The 24,467-nt window shown below is 39.9% G+C and overlaps 11 protein-coding genes across 11 annotated transcripts; 6 read left to right on the top strand and 5 right to left on the bottom strand.

Moving 5' to 3' along the window:
- Window positions 1-100: 100 nt before the first annotated feature.
- ALD4 (aldehyde dehydrogenase (NADP(+)) ALD4) lies at window positions 101-1,660 on the bottom strand (the record flags this gene model as incomplete). The annotated part of the gene is made up of 1 exon (XM_018368181.1): window positions 101-1,660. One exon carries the CDS (start codon window positions 1,658-1,660, stop codon window positions 101-103), a length of 1,560 nt encoding a protein of 519 aa, XP_018219563.1.
- A 449-nt stretch (window positions 1,661-2,109) lies between these two features.
- Window positions 2,110-4,575, bottom strand: NUD1 (Nud1p; the record flags this gene model as incomplete). The annotated part of the gene is made up of 1 exon (XM_018368180.1): window positions 2,110-4,575. One exon carries the CDS (start codon window positions 4,573-4,575, stop codon window positions 2,110-2,112), a length of 2,466 nt encoding a protein of 821 aa, XP_018219562.1.
- A 347-nt stretch (window positions 4,576-4,922) lies between these two features.
- On the top strand, window positions 4,923-6,560 carry NDD1 (Ndd1p; the record flags this gene model as incomplete). Its single annotated transcript, XM_018368179.1, has 1 exon — window positions 4,923-6,560. The coding sequence occupies one exon, from the start codon at window positions 4,923-4,925 to the stop codon at window positions 6,558-6,560; it is 1,638 nt and encodes a 545-aa protein (XP_018219561.1).
- Window positions 6,561-7,183: 623 nt separating this feature from the next.
- GPB1 (Gpb1p) lies at window positions 7,184-9,880 on the top strand (the record flags this gene model as incomplete). The annotated part of the gene is made up of 1 exon (XM_018368178.1): window positions 7,184-9,880. One exon carries the CDS (start codon window positions 7,184-7,186, stop codon window positions 9,878-9,880), a length of 2,697 nt encoding a protein of 898 aa, XP_018219560.1.
- Window positions 9,881-10,378: 498 nt separating this feature from the next.
- Window positions 10,379-12,193, top strand: MRS6 (GTPase-activating protein MRS6; the record flags this gene model as incomplete). The annotated part of the gene is made up of 1 exon (XM_018368177.1): window positions 10,379-12,193. One exon carries the CDS (start codon window positions 10,379-10,381, stop codon window positions 12,191-12,193), a length of 1,815 nt encoding a protein of 604 aa, XP_018219559.1.
- A 631-nt stretch (window positions 12,194-12,824) lies between these two features.
- RPS12 (40S ribosomal protein eS12) lies at window positions 12,825-13,256 on the top strand (the record flags this gene model as incomplete). Its single annotated transcript, XM_018368176.1, has 1 exon — window positions 12,825-13,256. One exon carries the CDS (start codon window positions 12,825-12,827, stop codon window positions 13,254-13,256), a length of 432 nt encoding a protein of 143 aa, XP_018219558.1.
- A 152-nt stretch (window positions 13,257-13,408) lies between these two features.
- RAD17 (Rad17p) lies at window positions 13,409-14,617 on the bottom strand (the record flags this gene model as incomplete). The annotated part of the gene is made up of 1 exon (XM_018368175.1): window positions 13,409-14,617. The coding sequence occupies one exon, from the start codon at window positions 14,615-14,617 to the stop codon at window positions 13,409-13,411; it is 1,209 nt and encodes a 402-aa protein (XP_018219557.1).
- A 252-nt stretch (window positions 14,618-14,869) lies between these two features.
- On the bottom strand, window positions 14,870-15,520 carry SCP1 (Scp1p; the record flags this gene model as incomplete). Its single annotated transcript, XM_018368174.1, has 1 exon — window positions 14,870-15,520. One exon carries the CDS (start codon window positions 15,518-15,520, stop codon window positions 14,870-14,872), a length of 651 nt encoding a protein of 216 aa, XP_018219556.1.
- A 383-nt stretch (window positions 15,521-15,903) lies between these two features.
- Window positions 15,904-18,015, top strand: DI49_5179 (putative flavin adenine dinucleotide transporter; the record flags this gene model as incomplete). Its single annotated transcript, XM_018368173.1, has 1 exon — window positions 15,904-18,015. The coding sequence occupies one exon, from the start codon at window positions 15,904-15,906 to the stop codon at window positions 18,013-18,015; it is 2,112 nt and encodes a 703-aa protein (XP_018219555.1).
- Window positions 18,016-18,279: 264 nt separating this feature from the next.
- On the top strand, window positions 18,280-21,291 carry PIP2 (oleate-activated transcription factor PIP2; the record flags this gene model as incomplete). The annotated part of the gene is made up of 1 exon (XM_018368172.1): window positions 18,280-21,291. The coding sequence occupies one exon, from the start codon at window positions 18,280-18,282 to the stop codon at window positions 21,289-21,291; it is 3,012 nt and encodes a 1,003-aa protein (XP_018219554.1).
- Window positions 21,292-22,152: 861 nt separating this feature from the next.
- Window positions 22,153-23,793, bottom strand: FLR1 (Flr1p; the record flags this gene model as incomplete). The annotated part of the gene is made up of 1 exon (XM_018368171.1): window positions 22,153-23,793. One exon carries the CDS (start codon window positions 23,791-23,793, stop codon window positions 22,153-22,155), a length of 1,641 nt encoding a protein of 546 aa, XP_018219553.1.
- Window positions 23,794-24,467: the final 674 nt, after the last annotated feature.

Below are 24,467 nucleotides of genomic sequence, written 5' to 3'. Positions count from 1 at the left end.
CATTTATTTTTTGAATGATGACATGGTCGAAATATAACAAAAAGACAGAATATTTATTTATGTATGTAAGTGTTAAAATGGATAATTAACTCAACTGGGATTAGTCTTCCAACTTTGCACGAACGGCCTTAACTTGTAAGTAGTTCTGTAAAGCATCGACAGACATTTCTCTACCCAAACCAGATGCGTTGAACCCACCGAAAGGAACTGCGTGGTGGAAATCGTTATAGGTGTTTATCCATACGGTACCTGCATTAACTCTATCGGCCACTTTCAAAGCGGTATTAATGTTAGAGGTGTGAATACCTGCGGCCAACCCATATTCTGAGTCGTTTGCCATGTTAATGACTTCGTCAGTGGACTTGAATTTGGTGACGGTGACAACAGGGCCAAAGATTTCTTCCTTGACGATTCTCATGCTCTCCTTAACATCACCAAAGACAGTTGGCTTGACGAAGTAACCCTTACTGCCCAGTCTTTCACCACCGGTAATCAGGGTTGCACCCTCATTCTTACCAATCTCAACGTATTTCAAGATTTTGTTTAGCTGCATTTGAGAGGTTTGAGCACCTTGGAATGTGGCTTCATCGAATGGGTCACCCACCTTAATAGATTCGGAGGCGGTCTTCAACTCATCGATAAACTTGTCATAAATGGATTCTTCCACGTACACTCTTGAACCTGCGCAGCAAACTTCACCGGAGTTGTAGTAGATACCAAGAATGATGTTTTGCACGGCTTTTTTCAAGTCGGCGTCGGCGAAAACAATGTTTGGTGACTTACCGCCCAGTTCCAATGTAACTTTTTTTAGGCCGGCGGCGGCTTGTTGATAAATGTGTCTACCCGTAGCCGTGGACCCTGTGAAGGCAACCTTCTTAATCTTTGGGTGGTTGGTAATGGCTTCACCCACAATCTTACCAAACCCAGATACAATGTTGATCACACCAGGTGGGATACCGGCTTGAGGGATGTATTTAGAGACGTACAGTGCGGACAAAGGAGTGGATTCGGCAGTCTTCAACACAACCGTGTTACCAGTGACCAATGCAGGTGCAATTTTCCAGGCCCACATCAACAATGGGAAGTTCCAAGGAATGATCTGGCCACAGACACCCAAGGGCTGTCTCTTGGTGTACGAGAAATGAGTCCTACCGGTATCGACCAGTCTACCGTCGATTTTGTCGGCAAAACCTGCAGACGATTTCAGGTAGTTAATGACCAATTCGACATCGCCCTTGGAAGATGAAATGGCCTTACCGTTGTCCAAGGTTTCAATGGACGCAATGACGTCCTTGTCCTGCTCGATCAACTCGGCCAGCCTGTACAAGGCTTTACCTCTGTTGATGGGGTCGATGCCAGACCAGGACCCGTTCGAGAACGCGCGGTCGGCGGCCTGCACGGCCTCCTCCACATCGTCCTCCCTACCTTCGTAAATGTGGCATATTTCCTCCTCCGTGGAGGGGTTGATGACTTCAAAAGTCTTGTTCTGCTTGGAGGGCACGAACTTGTTGTTAATGAACAGCCCCGTTGGCTGTTCGTACTCCAACCCATTGGGAAGCTTGATAGGGACCGTCATGGGGAGGTGCGAGAAATATCTCAATTGCAGTCTGCCGACGGAGGCGGCAGACTTCTTCAAGCAGAGCGTAGATCTACTAAACATGTTGTGCTTTCTTACTTATTTTAGTCCTTTCAATTCGTTTTTTTTTTCGAATGGTCTACCATATGACAAGCATTAAGTAAACGAGAAAGAAAGAAATACCAATTGACGTTGAGAAACCCCCCGTTTATATAACCGCCCAACTCCCATTCACACGGCACACTTCTCCTCATTCTGCTTACCTACATCCGCCCCTCATTTTTCCGTCTGTTGGAGAAGAAGATCCCCCTAGACGAAGCTCCGCATTGCCGGAAAACAGCCGCGCCATCGCCCGGGCGGGGAATCGCCAGAAGCAGAAAAGAGGGGGGATGACATCATATTGCTTTTTCTGGAAGAATGCGTTTTTAGGAGGAATGGACAATTGTTACATACATTTACTGGTTGTTTACATACTACATACATACATGCGTGGGCGCCATACGATGTGGCGTACTTTGGGGTACATTTTTTGGTTACGGGTTCGTGGCGGCCGGAGCCGAGGTCGGAGCCGGGGCGTCATCAAGCCAGAGGGTTACCAGCATGGGACATTGGCGCTGGCATAGGCCGGCAAGCTCGTACAGGTTTGTGCTAGTGCGGTCACATGGCGTGGTGATCGGGTTGTTTCGTAGATCGAGCAACTTTACGGATTGGCATGGGAGAGAGTTTGTCAGGTGATGGGCGTTCTGTAGGTTGTTTCCCGGCAGCCGCAATTCTTGCAGAAACGGCAGCTCGTTGGACAGATTCACGGGCAATTGCGTGAGATCTCTGAGGTTGGCTATTGTTAGGGAATACAGGTTTGTGGGCCTTAGAGAGGGAAAGTGGGGCAGGGACGAGGCCGAGCCGCCGTTGATCTCCAGGGTTTGCAGAGAGGAGGGCCATTTTCGCCATTTGCTCAGTTGCGCGAATGCCTCCACTCTTAGTATCTTTAGGTTTTGGTAGGGGAAAAGGTATTGGTTGTTGAGCTTGTAGTTTTGTAACTTGGACAGCGCGCCTCCGGTGTTTTTGATGGAAAGAGCTCTTAGTGCTGAGTTCTCGGTGTGGGTGGCTGCTTCGACGATGGAGACCAGCGGGTTGCCGTTCAAGTTTAAAATCTTCAAGTGGGGCAGACAGTTGATGTTCCTGACACCCGTGATGTTGTTATCACTTAAGTCCAGGACTTCGACGGTCGACCAGCCGCCCATGGCGGCGTTGTTGGTCTGGATCAGTTGCGCGAAATCGATGATGCCGCGGATGTCGTTGCTTGAAAGGTTCAGTTTTTTGATGCGCGATGTGCCTATTCCCTCTAGCGACTGAATAGAGTTATATGAGAGGTTTATCTCTTGCAAGTGGCGACAGGGCGACAGAAATTTCAGGCTTGTGTTCAAGTAGTTGTAAGATAAATCCAGGCATTCCAGATCCGCGAACCCCACAAGCGAGCAGTGTGCGCTTGATATCTTGTTATTGGAGCAGAACAGCTGCACCACGCCCGATGGAGTTCCCTCTAGGGTGCTCAGTTCGTTGTCATTGAAGTTCACCGTCAATAAGTTCGGCAGTAGTCTTTGCAGGCCAAAAACGTTTTTCAGTTTGCACTTGGAGAGGTCAAACTTCAGGATTTTTTCCCAGTTGGAATCGTGAGCCGGGGTTCTGGACAGCTTACTGGTTAAGATCGATACTAGTTGTCTTTCAGTTTCGTTGAATGAAGTATCCACTTCGGAAATCGACGTGATATCTTCGACCCTTTCGTTGGGGAAATTTCTAAGTTTCTTATGGTTGTCCAGCAGGTTGGAGTTGGAGATAGAACGAGAACTGGGCACTTGCTTTTTACCCTTTGTTCCGGCTCCATTTCTTGTAAAAAGATCGTTGAACTTTGGCGTGTCCAGTGGGGTATCGTCGTTGTTTTCCTGATCTTCTTCTTGCATTTTTTTTTCTTGGTGGTTGTCTCGTTTGCTGGTGACGAAGTCATAAGCCTTTTTATTTAGAATCGAAGCCGCTTTGTCCTTCGTGTTGGTATCTCTTGTAGGTACCACCGTAGTCAACTGTGAATGATTAGAAGAAGTATTGTCCAGAGAGTGTGAACTTGACACGTCTAAGCCCTGGTTTAGAGGCGGGTCCCATGCACCGTGCGTATGGTTGAACTGGTATCCCAATTGGCCCGGGGATATGGTGTTTAGTGGGGGTTTCTTCGATAATTTCGGTTTTCTACCGGATTGAGTCTGAGACGACGACATAGATGACGAAGACGAAAAATTGAACGAATTGGAGGCATCGGGTTCGAAACCATTCTTCTTGGCCTTGTTACTGTTTGTAGAGGACCCGATCAGATAGTTCGATTTTTGTTTTTTTAATATACCGTCAAATACGTCATGTGCTTCAGCTGCTGGCCCAGAATCGCTGTCATCTGAAAATGATGACAGTTTTTCGCCGTTGAAGAAATCTTTTGAATGTGAGATGTTGATAGTATCCTGGTTTTCATGCACTTGCGTTGTGGTAGTTTTGTTCTTCATATCCAGGTGCCTTTTAAAGGTGTTGGTTTCTAGCACACCAGATAAATCCTTGACCAGGTCGCTTACTATCAGATCCGACTCAGGTACCTTGTCTGTAGCGGCAACATTGGTAGTGCCACTACCGATTCCAGGGAAATAGTGCTTCCATTGAGCCTCTTGGTGCGATGTAGCGGTGGTACCGGAGAATCCTGAGGGCACTTTCTGATTGACCGTGCTATAGTTGTTCAAAATAGTCATCGTTGGAGGCTTTTTCACGGACTCGGATATTGTAGGCTCTACGAATTGCGAGGCAAAGTCTGAATCGTGGAAGTCGTGGTTACTCTCGTATTCCTTGAACACTTTGCCCTTATTACTGTGCATTTTCGAGCGTGCATGTAACTTCATGGGCGAGTGTATCGTTAGATTTCCCAGCTGGCTCGACAGGTCTTCCTCCTGCTCATTCATATTCGTGTGCATGTACTAGTAATACTCGTAAATGATGGTCTAGGCACCTATACACTACTAAACAGTCGTGGCATCTAACCGTCTATGTACATAACATCATCAGCTTTACCTTGTTAGTACCGTTCCAGTAAACAAAACATCTGCAGTACCCGGCTTGAGTGTTGTTTTTTGGCGTTTGCGTAACCCTGCCCCACGAAAAAATTCCGGACGCAAAAAAAATAACAATCTAAATCAAAACAAAACAAAAGGCAGGCTTAAGGAGCAGCAAGGAATTTTTATTATTTAATAGTGGCATTGTCGGCGGAAAAAACAGCATCCAGAGCGGAGTACATCGGTCAACACACAGAATTGATTCAGCCATGGATAAAAACACAGGCTACCACCAAAAATTTACAACTACCGGGGCGGCGGCTGCTTCTTCAAGGCAGCTTCCCACGGATAATAACGCAGATACAAATTTTTTAAAAGTGATGTCGGAGTTCAAGTACAATTTTAACAGTCCGTTGCCCACAACTACTCAATTCCCGACTCCTTACTCCTCTAATCAGTACCAGCAGACGCAGGACCATTTTGCCAACACGGACGCACACAACAGCTCCAGTAACGAATCGTCACTGGTAGAGAACAGTATCTTACCACATCATCACCAGCAGATACAGCAACAGCAACAACATCTTGGCTCGATTGTGCCACCCGCAGTGACAAGAACAGACACCAGTGAGACCCTGGACGATATCAACGTCCAACCTTCATCAGTCTTACAGTTTGGGAATTCCTTGCCCGGCGAGTTTCTGGTTGCCTCCCCCGAACAATTCAAGGAGTTTTTATTAGATTCTCCCTCTAATAGCTTCAATTTTTTTCACAAGACACCGGCAAAAACACCGCTTCGATTTGTCACAGATTCTAATGCTGCTCAGCCGACCATAGTAGACGACTCTAATCAACAACAAAATATCTTTAGCAACGCGGAATTGAACAATCTTTTAAAAAGTAATGGGAAAATGTCTTCCTCGTTATCTGCCGGTGCATTCTCGCGTACTCCGTTAAGCAAAATCGATATGAATCTCATGTTTAACCAACCATTAGCCACATCTCCATCAAAGAGGTTTTCTTCTTTATCACTGACGCCATATGGTAGAAAAATTTTAGGCGATGTTGGTACGCCGTATGCGAAGGCGTTGATATCTTCCAACAGTGCGCTGGTAGATTTCCAGAAGGCGAGAAAGGATATCCATACTGATACAACCAATATTGGCTCGATAAATACCACTAATATCTTACAAAGAACACCGTCAAGATCCAATGGTAAGAAAATATTCATCAAAACCCCCCAGGACGCTATCAACGGTACTAGCACACTCACCAAGGACCACGAAAACAAACCAGATTTGTATGGCTCTTCGCCTACAACTATTCAACTAAATTCATCGATAACAAAATCTATTTCCAAATTGGATAACCCCAGAATTCCCCTATTAGCCTCCAGATCGGATACCATATTAGATTCCAATGTGGACGATCAGTTATTTGATTTGGGGTTGACTAGACTACCCTTATCTCCAACACCAAATTGTAATTCTTTACATAATTCAACCGCAAGGGCCACCGCATTACAAATTCCTGAACTACCCAAGATGGGGTCCTTTAGGAGCGATACTGTCACCAATCCTAGCCCAAGTTCAAATACGATTTCTTTCAAAAGCAAATCTGGTAATAATAATTCAAAAGGCAGGATCAAAAAAAATGGGAAAAAACCCTCTAAATTTCAAATTATTGTAGCAAATATTGACCAATTCAATCAAGACGCATCATCATCATCATCATCTCTAAATAATAATACAAACACTAATGCAGGAATTTCAAATTCAAGTATGCCAAAGAAAAAGGCTAATAAACTTAAAAGATCACAATCTTTACTTTCGGACTCCAAATCTAAATCGCAAGCAAAGAAAAATTGTAATCCGAAACCCAATGAAAACTTATTCAATTCACAATGATAGTAGTTGAACGTGCATCTTCCTTTTTTCATTGAACTTTTTGAGCATTTTTTTCTTTTTTCCCTTAGTATTTGTCATCTCTCTTACCAATTTTATCACACATCATACCCAAAAAAGAAACAAAACACAAAAAAAGAACAATACATTTATGACTTAAGAATACATATACCAACTGAGGACAATTTTTTACATTTTTATATTTCATTACCATTATTTTTTCTTTTCTTTACTACTATTTTGTGATCTCATACCGTTCGTTAGGATTTTCACATATATTAAGGAGTTCAAATTTTGTATACACATAAATACGTAATAGGTAWCTATTTTTAATTATTTCATCTTAAATTATTGCTTGACATAACCATTACAGTTCAATCTTGTCCCCTTAGTATCCGGGTAACCACCATAAAGAGAGTCATTATATTTCAATAATATAGCAGGGCTATTATTGTAGTTTATCAGCAGTATCTAGCTCACATGCAGGCTGGTAATCCGAATATAGCTCACTTTGCAAGGTTGGGTATTGAAGTAAACAGAAGTTATTCTTCCCAACTAATCTTTTACGGACACCATTTTAGTTTGATTATTTTCCTGGCTTCTGTGACCAATATAGTCACACAATAATGCCTCTATCAAACACGTTTGGAACGCACAGTTTGGAAACCCACTCTTTACATATTCAACCAGCACCGCACATGAAATTGAGTAAAGAGGAAAGGTCTCATTATAGGGAGCGGTACCACTCACTAGACTATATATCTAATTATGTGTCTGTATTTGACCAAGCAATGAGCTATAATATCGATTCCAGGATTAGAAAAGAGAATGAGCTCTTATTGAAAAAGTACTATGAATCAAGGAAACCTTTTAGCTTCACCAACTTCAGGCAAGGAAGTGTAATTAGCTCTTCGGATTCTTCTACAGGCTTTACCGAAAGAACAAAGATTTATAGTTTCCTAAACGATTTTATTAGTAACTGCGTTAATGAAGTAGATCCATACACACTAAAAATGACAGTAAGAAATAGACATAGCGCTTTAAACATGGTCAACATGGATGATGAACGTAAGGACAAGGATAGCGAGGACGATCTTGAAGAGAATCCTAATAACGATCATTTTGGTAGGTCTGGTGATGGTTCTTTATATTCGTCGGAAAGATTGGAGATACTCCGCTCCTGCTCAACAAGATCATATTTCAAATATTATAAAAAGCTTTTGACAGTAGACCTAAAGGATTGTGATATTTTGAAAAGACATAATTTATGGATGCCAATGATTGCCAGAAAATTTAGGTTTTTATTAATATCCAATGCAGAACCAAAGGATGCAAGTTTAGCGAGCCCCGTTCCAATACCTATTATATCGCCAGACTTAGATATTTTTCAAAAAAAGACATGCCCTCTTTTCATCAATGGTACAGACTGTGTTCCCAAGAGTTATGATACGTTTTCAGGTTCTTCAGTAGTCATGTCAATTTTTTCAGAGTTCAAATTCCCACCATTAACATACCATTGTTCCGTTGAATTGAATGACCAACTGTTTATTGTCGGGGGTTTGATGGCGTGCCATCGGTATGATGAAGAAGCAGCGGATTTAAAAGATTTTTATGTTGATGGCATAAAGAATCTACCACCGCCACTATTACCGGACTTAATCAATAATCCATCCATGATTTCTAACCCTCATTTATACTGTTTATCCTTAACTTCTTCCAGACTAACAAGACCAGACATTGCAGGTTACATTCCCCCTCCACTGGTGTGTAGTCAGGGTTGCAAATTGACGGAAAGGCATATATTCTTTTACGGTGGGTTTGAGATCAAGTCGGAAACTCAAGTAGATGATAAGGGAAGATATTTCATAAGGAAGAGAGCTTTTTTGAATAACACCGGCTACATTTTAGACACAGTGACATTTAAATTTTCCAAGATCGAATTGGTAGCTCCTCCATACCAATTTGCCATTTACAATAATTTCTCACCGAGGTTTGGGCATATGCAGTCATCAGTAAGTAATTCTAGTAATAACTTGGCTAATGACAGCTCCTCGACAAGCACCAAGGGTAGAAGATCGATCAGCCCATATCGTCGGGGTAGTGGAGACTACAAGATTGATGATTTAGTGGGCCCGCCAGCTAGTAAAGATTATTTACCAAGCGATTCCATGTCAAACGTGACAATCCCAAGATCTACAGATAGTTTTTCTTCCAAAACTTTTAGTACAGGAACACATTCTTGTAGCTCTGTTAATACCATTATTATCTTTGGAGGCTATAGTCAGACCGGTGATGATAAATACGAAGCTATGAATGATATGTGGAAAATAGACATCCCGGTCATATCTCGTGGTAAACGTAATTATTACAAATTTGCTGACACGGTGACAGTTACTAAAATTCCTGTTATTGATGATCCAGAACTATGGCCGAGCAGAAGAGCATTTTCAGCATGCTGTGTTCCTGATTATTTCACACAAGAAGCAGAACCTATTGAAAAAAGGCTTTTGAGAAACTTGAAAAACGACTTTTCCATAGATATGGAAACCCAGCCAGGCAATAAGCCATCTCAACCGCTTTTCCCAAACATACCACATTCAAGAAAGGAGAAGAAAAATGGGCGCGATAGTATGCATGCTTCCAGTTCAAGCAACAGTACTAGTGACGACGCCTCGTTGAAATCTGCTAAAAATACGAATTCAAGTCCTTCTATAAGTCCCAAACACACGCCACCACTGAACATGCCGAAGAGAGGCACTCCATTCGGAAGAGTGGTTGCATTTCACGGGGGGTCTGATCGCTATAGCGTTTGCTGCGATATGTGGTGGTTTGATTTCGATTCGGAAATTTGGACGAAGATAGACCTCTTTGCTAAAACACAAGATGAGTCTGATGGTTTGGTACCCATAAGCCTCTGTATGGTTGGGCACTCTATGACGACAGTGGGTCGTAAGGTGGTGCTTATCGGCGGTCTACGACAAGAAGATGTTGACCGATTGTATATGGATGAAGCCGTTCCCGAAGAAAAAGTATCAGGTATTCCGCTCGGTAGTGGTGTAATAAATGTTGTGGATTTGGATACACAATGTCTTCAGGGCTGTAAACTAATACGATATGAAGGGGACACTAAGGATTCAGTCATTATGGACTTTCACCTCGGCGAACCCCATCAAGTATTGGCCGTAGCAGGCTCAGTAGCACAATGCAAGGGAGGTGTGACCATGGTGGGCGGGGTGGTAGCCGGTCGTCAAAACATCTCGAAACTTTATCTGAGGGGAGCTGTCTTACAGTTGATCCTTCCAAGTATGAATTTGGCCAACTAATTAATTCCGCGGGGCGGGGTTTGAATAACTCCTATGTGACTAAAGGAAAAAGAGAAAATTTTTTCGTGGAACTTGAAAAAAAAAAAAAAAAATAAAATTGAAAAAGAACCTTTGAAAACGATAAAGCTAAGGTTTGCTTAATAGTCTATAACCGTCTTTCGTGTTAGTCGGATCATCAAAAGCGTATCATCAAAAGGCCGCAGCACGCTTGTTGTTACCAAAGTGAAAAAGACAGATTAGAGATTGCGCGCAAGTGTAACTTAGACTTAGATTCAACCATTACAAGGAAAGCATTTATTTTGTTCCATCGTCATTAAGAAAAAAATAACTATCACACAAAACTGTTTAACAAAAGAATTTAGACAGAAACTTTCAATAAACATATTTAAGGTTTAAACTACTACTGTATTATTATTTTTAAGGGTTTAGTATTTACATTTCATTTCAAAAAGAAAACAAAGAAAAAAAGAAGACTAGGATAATCAAAAAAGAACAGCTATGTTAAGTCCCGAACGTAGACCATCCATGGCCGAACGTCGTCCATCATTCTTTAATTATAACCAGAACGCGAGTCCTTTGGTGGTCCCACATTTAGCTGGGATTGAAGATCCCTTACCGGCTACTACCCCGGATAAAGTAGATGTTTTAATTGTGGGAACAGGTATGGTAGAAAGTGTGTTAGCGGCAGCATTAGCCTGGCAAGGTTCTACTGTACTTCACATTGACAAAAATGACTATTATGGAGACACTTCTGCCACTTTAACCGTAGACCAAATCAAACGATGGGTAAATGAAGTCAACGAAGGTTCGGTAAGCTGTTACAAAAATGCAAAACTGTACGTATCCACGCTCATTGGTAGTGGCAAGTATTCGTCGAGAGATTTCGGTATTGACCTCTCTCCAAAGATTCTATTCGCAAAATCAGATTTATTGTCAATTTTGATTAAGTCCAGAGTTCACCAATATTTAGAGTTCCAGTCTTTGTCCAATTTCCATACTTTTGAAAACGACTGCTTCGAAAAATTGACCAACACAAAGCAAGAAATATTCACAGATCAAAATTTGCCATTAATGACTAAAAGGAACCTAATGAAATTTATCAAATTTGTGCTCAACTGGGAAGAGCAAACGGATATATGGCAACCTTATGCAGAAAGGACCATGTCCGATTTTTTAGTAGAAAAGTTCAAATTAGAAAAACCCCAAGTCTTCGAGCTAATATTTTCGATTGGGTTGTGTTATGATCTTAATGTAAAAGTACCAGAAGCCTTACAAAGAATCCGTCGATATTTGACTAGTTTTGACGTTTATGGGCCATTTCCCGCATTGTGTTCCAAATATGGTGGTCCAGGAGAATTGTCACAAGGGTTTTGTAGATCAGCTGCTGTTGGAGGTGCCACCTATAAGCTGAATGAAAAATTAGTGTCTTTTAACCCAACGACCAAAGTAGCCTCATTTCAAGATGGCTCCAAAGTAGAAGTTTCCGAGAAAGTCATAATATCACCTACCCAAGCCCCCAAAGACAGCAAGCACGTTCCACAGCAACAATACCAAGTTCATCGCCTGACCTGTATAGTCGAAAACCCTTGTACCGAATGGTTTAATGAAGGCGAATCTGCTGCCATGGTAGTTTTCCCCCCAGGATCGTTGAAATCTGGTAATAAGGAAGTGGTTCAAGCTTTCATTCTTGGTGCCGGTAGTGAGATTTGTCCAGAAGGAACCATTGTATGGTACTTATCAACAACAGAACAAGGTCCACGTGCAGAAATGGACATCGATTCCGCCTTGGAAGCAATGGAAATGGCTCTTTTGAGAGAGTCTTCATCAGAATTAGAAAATAATGACGAAATTGTTCAACTGACGGGCAATGGTCATACAATAATAAATTCCGTAAAACTGGGCCAATCTTTCAAAGAATATGTCCCTAGGGAGAGATTACAGTTTTTGTTCAAGCTTTATTATACTCAGTACACATCCACACCACCATTCGGTGTAGTTAACTCCTCCTTTTTTGAATCCAATCAAGATTTAGAAAAGAAATACATCCCCGGTGCAAGTGATAATGGTGTCATATACACTACCATGCCTTCTGCTGAAATATCATATGATGAAGTTGTAACTGCAGCCAAAGTCTTATACGAAAAGATAGTTGGTAGTGATGACGATTTCTTTGATCTAGATTTTGAAGATGAAGACGAAATACAGGCAGGCGGTGTTGTGAACACAAAACAGTTTGAAAGCGCCATTGACGACGACGACGACGATGTTATTATGGAGGGTTCCGGGGAATTTGTAGGTGAAATGGAGATATGACGAGCAAGGTATATTTTATTTAGTATTTTTTTATCTATATGGAAACGGCGGTTAATATCTTCTTATAAGTTAATGAAATAATATACATAAAAAAAACGAAGAAAAAAAGGAAAATTCTATCAGGTATATTTAATTTGCTCGATCTTTAAGATATTACGAGCTGAAGGCTACGTATTTTTTTGGAAGGAACTAATGCTCGTAAATGACTTGGAAAAAAAATAAAGTGACAGCATTACAATAATAAGTAGTAGTGGGACACAGTAGTAGGACACAGTATCAGATTACGGAGAAAAAATTACAGGGAAAGTGTTTCCTTAACAACATCCGTACCTCTTTTAAATCTTGACATTTGGGCTCCCATATTTTTTTGCCATTTTACTTTTCTTCCTCTCATGAATAGAATTAAACAAAGCTTACCCGAACAGACGCTCTCCTACCAAGCAAGCTTGTAGTTTGCGAAATTTCATTGAACTCTCTACAGGATATTATAAAAGTTAACCCATCTCTTGGTATAAGTTAATGGTTCTTCCTTGTTCAATTGTTTTCTCCCATTCAAACTCTTCACGGAGCAGTCTATTTATCTCACTGTCGAAGAAGTCAAAAACTAGACTATATATTATTAAAAGAAAAAATGTCTGACGTTGAAGAAGTCGTTGAAATTCAAGAAGAAACCGTTGTTGAACAAACCGCTGAAGTTACCATTGAAGATGCTTTGAAGGTTGTTTTGAGAACCGCCTTGGTTCACGATGGTTTGGCCAGAGGTTTGAGAGAATCTACCAAGGCTTTGACCAGAGGTGAAGCTTTATTGGTTGTTTTGGTCAGCTCTGTTACCGAAGCTAACATCATCAAGTTGGTTGAAGGTTTGGCCAACGACCCAGAAAACAAGGTTCCATTGATCAAGGTTGCTGACGCCAAGCAATTAGGTGAATGGGCCGGTTTAGGTAAGATTGACCGTGAAGGTAATGCTAGAAAGGTTGTCGGTGCTTCCGTTGTTGTCGTCAAGAACTGGGGTGCTGAAACTGATGAATTATCCATGATCATGGAACACTTCTCCCAACAATAAGTGGATTGATTTTCACATAATATTTTTAAATTAGATCATCTAGTAATATATAGTTAAACCTTTTATTTAGTTGTAAATTATAAGTTAGATAATTATAATTCAACTAATGGATGTCGAATGCAACTTTTTTTGTATTTGTTTCTGGTAGGTATTTAAAAGAACAAAGGAATGTCGTTGGTTGGATATGTGTAGTTGTTTTCTTGATCGCTATCGTTCTTTTTATCACTTATATCTTCCGGTGGTAATTTTACTTTTTTGCCATTTAGTTGCAGTAAGTTCTCATCGGAGCCTTCGTTATTCCCAAATGCAGCAGCATACCTCTTATTTGGGGTGAATTTTTTAGAATTGTTATAATTACCAAGTTCATTAGTCTCCATCAGAAGCTCTATTTCCGTCTGCGCTACTTCGTCAATAGATTCTTTCTCCAACATACAAACCTCAATAACTATACCAGGATAATCCTTTGGCAATTGCAGTTGGCCGACACCAGTAACCAATCGACTGTTTGACGGTCTTGCGGTATCTGTGATAATCACATCGTCTGTTTGGCTTAAAATATTTACACTTAATACGCCATGAACATCCATTCTAAAGAGTACTTTACTTGCAATCTTAGTACTCTTTCTAATCTTATCAAATGAAGTAAAATCAAAGAACCCAATTACAGCGGACCCGTCTAATACGGTTGTGGAATCGCCATCAAAAACTTGTAATTTCTCCAGTATTGACCTGTTGCTTGGTAATTTAATCTTTGAAAAGCCTAGCTGTGATTTGGATATTAGTGCAAATACGTTATCATTGTTTGCGTCAGTCTTCGCATAAACATAGCATTCTTTGCAACCGATTTCTTTCAAGTCCTTCAATGCTGAATAAAGAGCTTCACCTTTAATGATCGCCTCAAAGCTTATGCTCTCTCTATCAAGTTCTAATCCATTTGTATCAAAGTCCTTTATTAAATAAGTTGAGTACTCCACTCTCTCGGATATGAACGAATCCTCAAATATGAGCACAAATGGGGATCCATGTCCATCGTACGATAAAGTGCACTCTACAATATCATCTGAGTTTCTATTCATCACACTAACACTGTCTAAAATATGATTTATTTTTACACACAGTTTCATATGATCTTCAGTTTCATTCCTATACGAATAAGACATAAACAACTCTCGGGATAGTAGTAATTGTATTTTTATAACATGGTTGTTCTCCCTTACAAACGACAGGCCATCTGCATCAATAAATATAAGTACATCGTCTTTCGCGCCAAAAGGTGTCAGGCAATTCAAAGCTGTTGTGATATGTTCCAAATGGACAGTCGAAGCCGAAAACTTGGTTGCTAGCTCGTTGTTGATGCGCATAGTTTTTCGCCTTTCCCTGGTTCGTTAAACTTCTCTTCTCTCCTCTTATCACCGAACCCATTTAGGTGATGCAATTTTTACTGACAGTGCTAACTTTCGTTACGCGTCTAAACCATCATCTATTGTACGTAAAAAATGAACTCCAATAAGAAATTCTAAACCACATCATTAAAAATGTATGTTCGAATATATAGTTCTAGTATATACTACTTTCTCAATTTCGCCAACCGGAGGAAGGGTTGTAACAATGTTTTAAACGATATCTCTTCTTTGGCCTAATACAACGCCCTCGCTTCCTTGAGAAGCGCCTTTCATATAACCATACTCAAAGGTGCTCCATCCAGTACTGCCTTGTAGATGGTGTGGTTTAGATTTGACTGGTGGTCTTGGCTTCTTCGTCGATAGTTGTGGCCCTAAGACTGGAAACCTGTCTGGATGCTTCTTGTTAGCGTACCGAGATAAAGATTTTAACGTTTGATAAACGATGGCTGGGTCCTTCTCTTCATATAAATCAACCGTCTGAAACAATTCATCTTCAGGCACACCGTATGCCCTTGCAAACGATAGAAATTGGGAAATTTGGTCCATTTGAACAAATGGCATTTTAGAGCTCTTCAAATTAATATGGTTTGCTTCTTTTGTGTCTGCTTCATACAATATGTTTGCTAATTTACAAAGGACTGTCCCATCTTTCAGGCACTGCAGTAATTGCTCAGGGGGGGCGGTTTCTGTTAGCACTGATTCAAATATCCATTTTTTAATATGTTGGACCGCTTCAGGTGAGAACTTGCTTTGCCTTAGTTGTCTCAAATCCTCATCTAAAGAGGTGACGTCTGCTTTTTTATCATAACTCATTGGCAAGTTTTTCGTTGTACGCCCACCATTAAAATACCTCCCTTTCATTCATTACTGAGTGCATTGCGCTACTAATTCTATTTAAGTTTCTTTTGGAACTCCGTTGTTACCTTACAGAATGCGGTGACTGGGTGGTCTGCCAATAGCGTAGTGGCAATACATATTATGAAGAATATAGAAAACCGATTTAATAGTTGTTTTGTGATCGTTATAAAACAATACATTTGTGAGTTTCTGGGTCTTTATCTAAGCAGTGATAATGGGGCGTTAGCTGGTTGTGAAAGCTAAAGATATTAAATTTTATTTTTTGTGCCCGAATTACTGACACCTCTGAAAATTAATAAATGTCAATTATCTAAACTGGTAATAAAAGAATACCACGACAGTTTTTAGAAGTCTTTCGGAATTACAAATGCAGATTGTGTGATAATATGCTACCTATTGATATGCTTCTTCGTTGTATTTTCGTTTTAACTATATGGTTCCATCAGGCACATGCTATTTCGATTAATAGCTCAAATTTTCAGGTTTCGAACTCATTCACGCTACTCAWTAATGCGTCGCAACTGTTTTCGGAACCCTTCGATATATCCACTAAATACTTGAAGACGTCAGCTTTATTGACTTGTGTGAGAAATTCACAATTTTCTGCATCGTATTTTGAAGCTGCTTTCTTTCCCCTAAATAATACAATATTCTTTGATATTGAAGCCCAAACAATTATGAATGAGAATATAACCATAAAAGCAGAGCTCGTAACATACGGTCTCAATGTTTATACCAAAACTTTTGATTTATGTGGGATACAAGATAATTTATTATGCCCACTAAAGCCCGGAAATATAGAACTTATTGGAAGTTATCAATTGGAAAGCGCGATGACAAGCCAAATTCCGGCTATAGCATATAGCATTCCTGATTTGGATGCGTATATTGTAGTGTCCGCATATTCTTCTTCTGATAAAAAATTAGTTAAACCGCTAGCATGTGTCCAAGTGATACTAACTAATGGCAAAACCGTCCAAACACAATACTTGTCCTGGATTCTGGTGGCATTAACTGCTTTTGGAGTGGTGTTTTCAATCATTTATTCTTTGCAAGGCTATACAGCCACTTCAACACGCTTGGCATCTTATTCGATATCGTTGGTTTTATATTTCCAAAACTTGGCAATCCTTTCTATGATCAGTGTGTCATTTTTACCGCCCATTGTCGCCGCGTGGACCCAAAATTTCCAATGGTCTATGGGTATAATCAAAGTAGATTTTATGCAGCGCTTATTTGACTGGTATATTATGGCTACATCTGGTTCCCCTACAGTTGTGTATCACAATAAGGACATTCTATCAATTAGTGTTCAAAAACGAGAGTTGGATGTAAGCAGCAAGACTGTATCCGCTTCAAGCAATTTAAATGGTATTGAAAGTTCTCAAAGGGACACATTGCTATATACTTCAAACCTGAAAAATCCAAAGAATTACCTGTCAAAAATTTTAATTTTAAGAGGTATTAAAAGAGTATCATATAAGGCCGGAATTGAATTGTCAAATTTTTTCTTGACAGGATTCTCTTTTTTTATTATCTTTATTATTATGATAGTAATAGGATTTGCTACGTTCAAGTTATCTTTGAAACTACTGCGAAAGTTTGAAATCAAAGCTACGAGGTATTTACACTTCCACATCAACTGCAGCTCACTCCTCCAAGGGACACTATATCGAGTAATTCTCATAATCTACCCACAAATATCGCTTTTATCGCTTTGGGAATTTACTCAAAAAGACTCAGCAGCAGCCTTAATAGAAGCGATTGCCGTTTTTCTTATAACGACAGCTTTGCTGTCGTCTGCAGGTGTAAGGATATGGAGACAGATGCACAAATCCAAAAAGTTTTTTGGCCACTCAAGCTATCTACTCTTCGGCAACTCTGAATTTCTAAACAAGTTCGGCTTCCTTTATTCTCAATATGGTTCTCCAAAAGCATGGTGGCTTATTGTTACGTTAGCATACATGCTCATTAGATCTGTTTTAGTTGGAACTCTACAAACTCACGGAAAGTCCCAGTCTGCGGGTATCTTCTTAACTGAAGTTGTTTATCTCGTATTTTTGTGTTGGGCGCGACCTTATATGGACAAGATAACCAATGTCTTTAATATCAGTATCCATTCGTTGAACTTAGTAAACGCATTCTTTTTTCTATTTTTCAGTAATTTGTTCCAGCAGCTTATGGCTGTTTCCTCCTTTATGGGAATAATTTTCTTCTTTTTGAATGCTTTGTTTGCCATCTATCTTTCCGTTTTCATTCTGGTGGGATATTCTACGGCAATATACTACAAGCACCCTGACACGAGGTACAAGCCTATTGATGACCAAAGACGATCCTTCCTAAAAAATGAAATGGATGATGATGCTACTTACGCATTAGTGCCAGAACTACACGAAATGAAAAAGGCCGTTCTTGAATGCAACGGCACTCAAAAACCGCAAATTAACAAGATCGACCTTTGTAAACACAGCTCGAACAACGAGTATCTGTACATGTGAAAGAATAGAAGAAAGATTTATATTTTTACATCTTATATTATTTTTTTTTCTGTATTTTTTCAGCCGATTTGATTTTCATATTTCACTTTTAAGGCTCTAAGACTCTTTCGGAAGCAAATATTATATCCGGATTATCTCCAACGAAACATATATAACACTATGTTAGATACGAAAGAGAATATACATAAAGGAAGTTGACCAAAAAAGATAGGGTTCATGAAATATCACTTCTTACTCTGCTAACGAGACTGATTCAGCTGCATCATGTATTTAAATGGCCCCCCATCACCGACAATGAGCAGCATTAGTAAAAAGAGGAATAGGCTCTCCTTCGTTTGTCAAGCCTGCAGAAAAGCCAAGACCAAGTGTGACCAGGAGAAACCTCGATGTGGCAGATGCATCAAACAAAACTTGTTTTGTATATACGATGTTGCCAGACAAAAGGCCCCTAGAAACCCAAATAAAGATGCTACCATAGCGAGATTGAAGAAGGAGATTCGCTACTGGAGAAACAAAACCGTGGACCTGACACAAGAGAAGAAAGATTTCTACACGGCATTAAACAGATCAACCGAGGAACCGAGCAAAAGTGTTAAAAGGATGGGCAAAAGCTCTCTAAATAACACCTTTCCAATAAGTCTATATAAGACCCATCCCAGATTGATTATGACCAAGGTAATGAAAAGGGAGATCAACCCTTTGTCAGAGAAATACTTGATATTTCAAGATACATTTCTCAAAACCCTAATTGCTTCTGTACTTTTGAATTCGTCCAGAAATTCCATGATCCCTGCTTTAAATGCCGATATCAGTAGCTCGAGGACACAACCATGCGTGAGAAATAATGTAGTGAAAATGAGGGATGTTCTTTTGAAAAATTCGAAGTACGAATCACAAAGAAAGTCCATCAATCAGTTTACTGATAGGCTTTTACAGAAAAAGGATCCAGAAGAACAAGCGGCGATAAATAATGTGATTTCTTTGCTCTACAGTAACAATGAATCATCATATCTGGAGGATACATGCTCTTCCGAAAACGATTATTCTGATTTATTGAAAAACTACATTACCGAAATCGAAAAGACAATCCCCCCAAAGGCCATTACAGAACTATACGTTTCTCATTTTTTTGAGCATATTTATCATTTAATACCTTTTGCAAACAAAGAAATGTTTGAAGAGTCTATTCATATAACTGTACAGTATGACGAATTCGAGAAGGTACGGTTGTCCATGGGGACAACTCTCTTGCGAAATAAAATGGAAAATTTATGCATTTTACTATTAATACTGAGAATATCTTATATCTCTTTGAAGTTTATAGAAGAAAAGATTGAAGACTACAGCCCTTATATCACTAAAAAAATGTTAGAGCAATATCCCATACAAAGCAAAATAATTTTCTTATCGCAGCAGATACTTGCATCTGAAAACTGGTGTGCGTGCGCTAATGAGAACACTATTTCATGCTTACTTTATATTTGGTCGGCATTTGTTTTCTCCCCAACTGAGGGTGACTTTTTATTAGAGCAACCATCCGATATTATTATCAACCTTGTAATTATAATAGGGACGTCCATTGGATTACACCGTGATCCGTCCGACTTTCCAGCCTTGAATCATCCCGAAGTCTCAGACAAAAGGCTGCTAAATTTAAGAAGAATACAATGGCTATCAATTATTTCTATGGCATCTCTGGAGTCGAGTTTAAAAGGTAGGCTATTGGTATCTCCCCTTTCTATGATTGATCTTTTCATAAATGTTCGAGATCCAAATTGCGTAGAAATCTATAAAGGAAGAGTCAAGAAGGATTTAACAGGTTCCGAATCAGATGAACAACTGCTAGAAATTCATGAAGTATTTTTCTACCGAGCTCAGTTGGCACTATTCTTATCTGATTTGAACAATATAACTATATCATACAGTGGTTCAGTCCCAATGGATACGTTAGAAACCTTGCGTATTAAAGCCAATGAGCTGTTAAGGAACAAATTTCAATTAAGGAATGTGGATATAAATATCTCCGATGAAGAGAGGACGTTTCAGAAATTGAGCTTTAATTCAGTTTTGAACTCAATAAGTCTGTCAGGTCAAATTTTAGGTAAACTGATGATGCTAAGAGCTTCAATAGCCTTGATGTTATATTTCGAAACACTTGCAATGGAAAGAAGCGAATGTTTGCCTTTCTTTTACAAATATTTTTTTCAATGTTGTGCAGATACCATTTCTTTGATGAGATTTTTTTTGTTATATTTCAATGGCAGTTATGAGAAAGTTCTTTCATCTCTAGTGTGCTGTATCACCACAAAAGTTATACAAGTTGCAGTTCCCACCACAATGTTCACCCTATTAGTGATTATAATGAGAGCGGAATTGGCCAAGAATATGCTACTGATAAAATGTAACGAATGCAATGCCCGAGGAGACATTAATAACCTCCCCGAAATTAAGGAAAAAATCAAGTTCTTAGATATTATCAAAGACAACTTCGAGAAACTTTTATTAGAGGTATATCTTCTTGCCTCCCAACACCTGAGGTTCAAATATTTTTACATTTTCAAAATGCTTACCTTATTTGATGTATTCATCCAACGGTTAAGGAAAGGTCAGCTATTTTCAGGATTGTTTGTAAAAGTGAACAAAGATCAAACTACGAAAAAAATTGCCACAATGCTGGAGTTAACTCTTGGTATAAATCTGGACAAGTCTGACCATTTAATCGATAGATTAAAAGGCAAAAATCCTACTGTTAACTTTAGCCTTAACCAACTAAACCAAATTCTCAAGGAGTTTGATAAAATAAGAAACATTGGCACTACTGATCCACACAATTCTCTTAATCTATCAAAGCCGAACATAAAGGATAATACACCCACAATAGAGCTTTTACTCAACTCCACAATGGAGAAACACAGTAATGCACCATCCTCAAGTTACTCAAAAGAAGCCGCTACCCTGGGTGGTACCTCGACTCGTGTGCCGGCGCATAATAGCGGTAACCACAGTGACGGTGAAAAATTACCCTCTTTAACTTATTCGAGTGAAAATAGCTGTGATGCACCTAACCTAAATTTTGTCGCAGAAAACAAAGGCTATAATTCCAACGATGCCAATGCTAATAATGATACCGCCGATAGTGACAACACCAAGTCTTCTAGCAATTTCAAGAGGCGCAACGACGCTCCTATGCCTTCTTTGGATGGATTAATGGATGTCCCAGACATCTTTGGCAGTCTTGATTTCTTTGATTATGACCTTCTTTTTCAGAATGACTAGAGAATATAAGGTTATGAGCCAATCGCATATTTGATTTAGGAAAAAAAAAGGTTTTTCTGTACTAGAACATAATTAGTTTCGGTGCGATATAATGACTTAGCCAAATTCATTGTATTGTGGAAAGCTTCAGACAATTACATTCTTGGTTTTTTCTTCCTCTACTTTTCTAAAAGCAATCCGGTGTACTTCGCCATTGAGAGAACTTTTTCCTACGTTTTAAACCTTGAATTGGAGACAGAGATTTAGAATAACACGTCACCAAAGCGATATTTTTAGCCTGGTTTCAATGGAATATCTTTAAAATCTTCTACGAAGATGACCTGTTTTTATTAGCGCTTATTAGTACCGACATTTCTTTACTAGGTGGCTCTACCTCTTCAATGACAGCAAACGAGGGATGAACAGTGGTAACTGCGCCAGGTGATTTGCCTTTACTTTTAATTGCTCGGATCAGCACTAAAACGAAAACTGTTAATACAGAAGTAGGATTTTGAAAGTAGAACCTTTCTAAGGACTTTTTAACCTATTGTTGGAAATCTCTGTATCCATTTAAAGCATCATGTAAAATAAGATTTCCAAGATCAGCGCCGGCCATCGATAAAACATTGATGAATCCTTAAAGACTTTAAAATGTTGTCCTTCATTTTTTCTTCCAAGGCTTTGCAGTTGTACATATCGAAAAAGTATAATGCAAGGATAAGTTATGAACGTGACCTTGAATTGGGAATAAAAAACAGATTAAGCACGAATACGTAGTAGTAAATTAGGTATATCCATTTGTATAGAAGAACAAAAGTATAAAGAATAGATGATATAACTGCTTTATAGTTGCAGTTTTAATATGAATTCCTGCTTTCCCTCTTAGTCTGTATAAGCAGACTTCGCGCGTAACGCGGGGCCGTACTTATAAAGTACGAATGGGATAGCAGCTAGAGCCAAAGTGAAGAACCCCACCAAGCTGGAGCCCCACGCAACTGGATAGTTTTTGGTAGCTAAATTGTCATACATTGCTTTACCAAACAATGGGAAAGCACAAGCAAACAAACTCCGACAGAAACTATTGCCAGCAAATACAGATGCGACGTATTTTGGATAGCAAGTTGCCAAATATGCAAAAGTAGCTTGGAATATATTGAAGACAGCTATAACGAAAAAAACCTCTGAAATGATTGGTAGGATCCAATGTACTTTGGCAGTCCAACCAAATAAAAATAAAGCTAACGGTAGACACCAACACACAGACATTGCTACAATCAAAAAAACTTCCGGGGTGAAGGTACCATTTTTGAAACGGGGTACAATGATTCTCATATTCAAAATAGCGAATAAAATGTAAGCCAACACACAGCCAACGCAAAAGCCCATATAAGCCACGCCTACCTCGACTAAAGTGAAATGATAGATTCCGACAAATACAATAGGGAAAGCTTCAAAAAATAGATAGAAACAACCGTAAGCAACTGCGATATAGAGATCAAATGCCAGCAATGCCGGTTCCTTGATAATCATCTTAAAAGGTCTGTATAATGTATTCGCCAAAAAGGTTTTTCCATCAATTTGTCTATCTAACTTATCCTGTTCAGTGTAGTATCTATCATCGCCCGTTTCCTTTCTCAATTTCAGAGCACGACGATACAAAATATTATAATGCTGCGTTTCAGGGAAGAAAAACACTAACACGACTAAAGTAGCAGCGCTTAACCACATCAACAACCAAAAAATGTATCTCCAATTCTCAGCTTCAACCATAGCAGCACCTAATAGGGGAGCCAAGACCGGCGCAGCGACGGCACCGGCTGACCACATACCCAAGACCAATGGAACAAATTCTGGCGAGATGATATCTGCCACTGTACCGCCACCAGTGGCCAAAGATGGACTGCACAATACACCACTGATGAAACGCATAACGATCAAGCCGCCAATGTTATGCACAGTGGCACAACCGATTTGAAAGATCATGAAGAAGAACAAAGTTATCATATAGATATAAAGACGGCCAAACCGGGCAATCTCTGATAGCGGTGAGAATATGATGGGGCCTAACCCATAGCCAAGGACGTACATGGAAAGATTTAGAGTCGCCACCACGTGACCGACTTTGAATTCACTTTGAATATACTCTTGACCAGGGGTGTAAATGGATGACCCCATGTACGTTACGCAAGTAAGTATCATGATCTGCGACACCACCATTGATTTCTTGAGAAGCGGCCAATTTTGCGGGTTTTCAGGGTCAGACTCACCATTCCAATCGACTAGGAAGGCGTCATTTTTCTCCATTTGTGAGCTAGCACTTAAACTGGTGCGGCACTCGGAACTGGATGAGCCGGGGTCTGATTCTATATCGTACCCAGGTTTAGTGACCTTTGTGTCAGTAGATTCTGATTGATCGACTTCACCCTCACGGGCACTTTGTAGAGTTTCCGTATTGGAAACTACACCTAAGTGCTCTAAGAGATCAACGAAAACAGTGTGTCTATAGCTTGCAGTATATACCATAGCGAGAATTGTTCTTTACCGAATGAGTTTTCTGCTTACTTCTCCAGCAAGACCAACAAAATGTTAAGGATACCCTATCTCTTGCTCATAAAGAGCCGTTTATATACGGTCTTTCCTACTTCCTTGTATTGCATTCATCATTTTGATGATTAGTCAGATATGGAAAGTCCCATGTGTGGCATCGTACCCGCATGGATAGAATCGTCACCACCACTCACATCACTATCGTTTCTTACCTAAGCAAAATATCCTTTATTTTCTTTTGCCCATTCCTCTCTATGGTCAACATTTGCTTCGCAGCTCTTGTCGGATAAACGTTTTTGCGGGACCGCACAGAAACCGCGCAGAGCAACCGCACTTTGACTTAGTAATCATCATCACAGGGCAAAGTAGTCCAACGAGAAAAAAAAGTAGTAGAACCATGTGAATGGTTCTACCCTTTTTTATTCGAAAGAGTAAAGGGCCTTCCGTTTATGTCCGCGGGAGAGCATAATTGAACGCGACATCCATGGAACTCAGTCCTTTGGGTTCCGAATATGATGCCAATAGCTAGTACTTCCTTCGCTCTTTTTTTTTTTACCAGTGTTGTAGTCTCTAGATTTGCTCCTTCACCGACCTAGAGTAATGGCAGTCGTATCCGCATTTTGCCACTCGCAGCTGATCCTTTTTTCTTT

This window comes from Saccharomyces eubayanus, chromosome VIII (genome assembly GCF_001298625.1).
Source record: "Saccharomyces eubayanus strain FM1318 chromosome VIII, whole genome shotgun sequence".
NCBI lineage: Eukaryota > Fungi > Ascomycota > Saccharomycetes > Saccharomycetales > Saccharomycetaceae > Saccharomyces > Saccharomyces eubayanus.
Note: the sequence above shows the minus strand (reverse complement) of the source record. Positions and strands in the feature narration are given on the sequence as shown.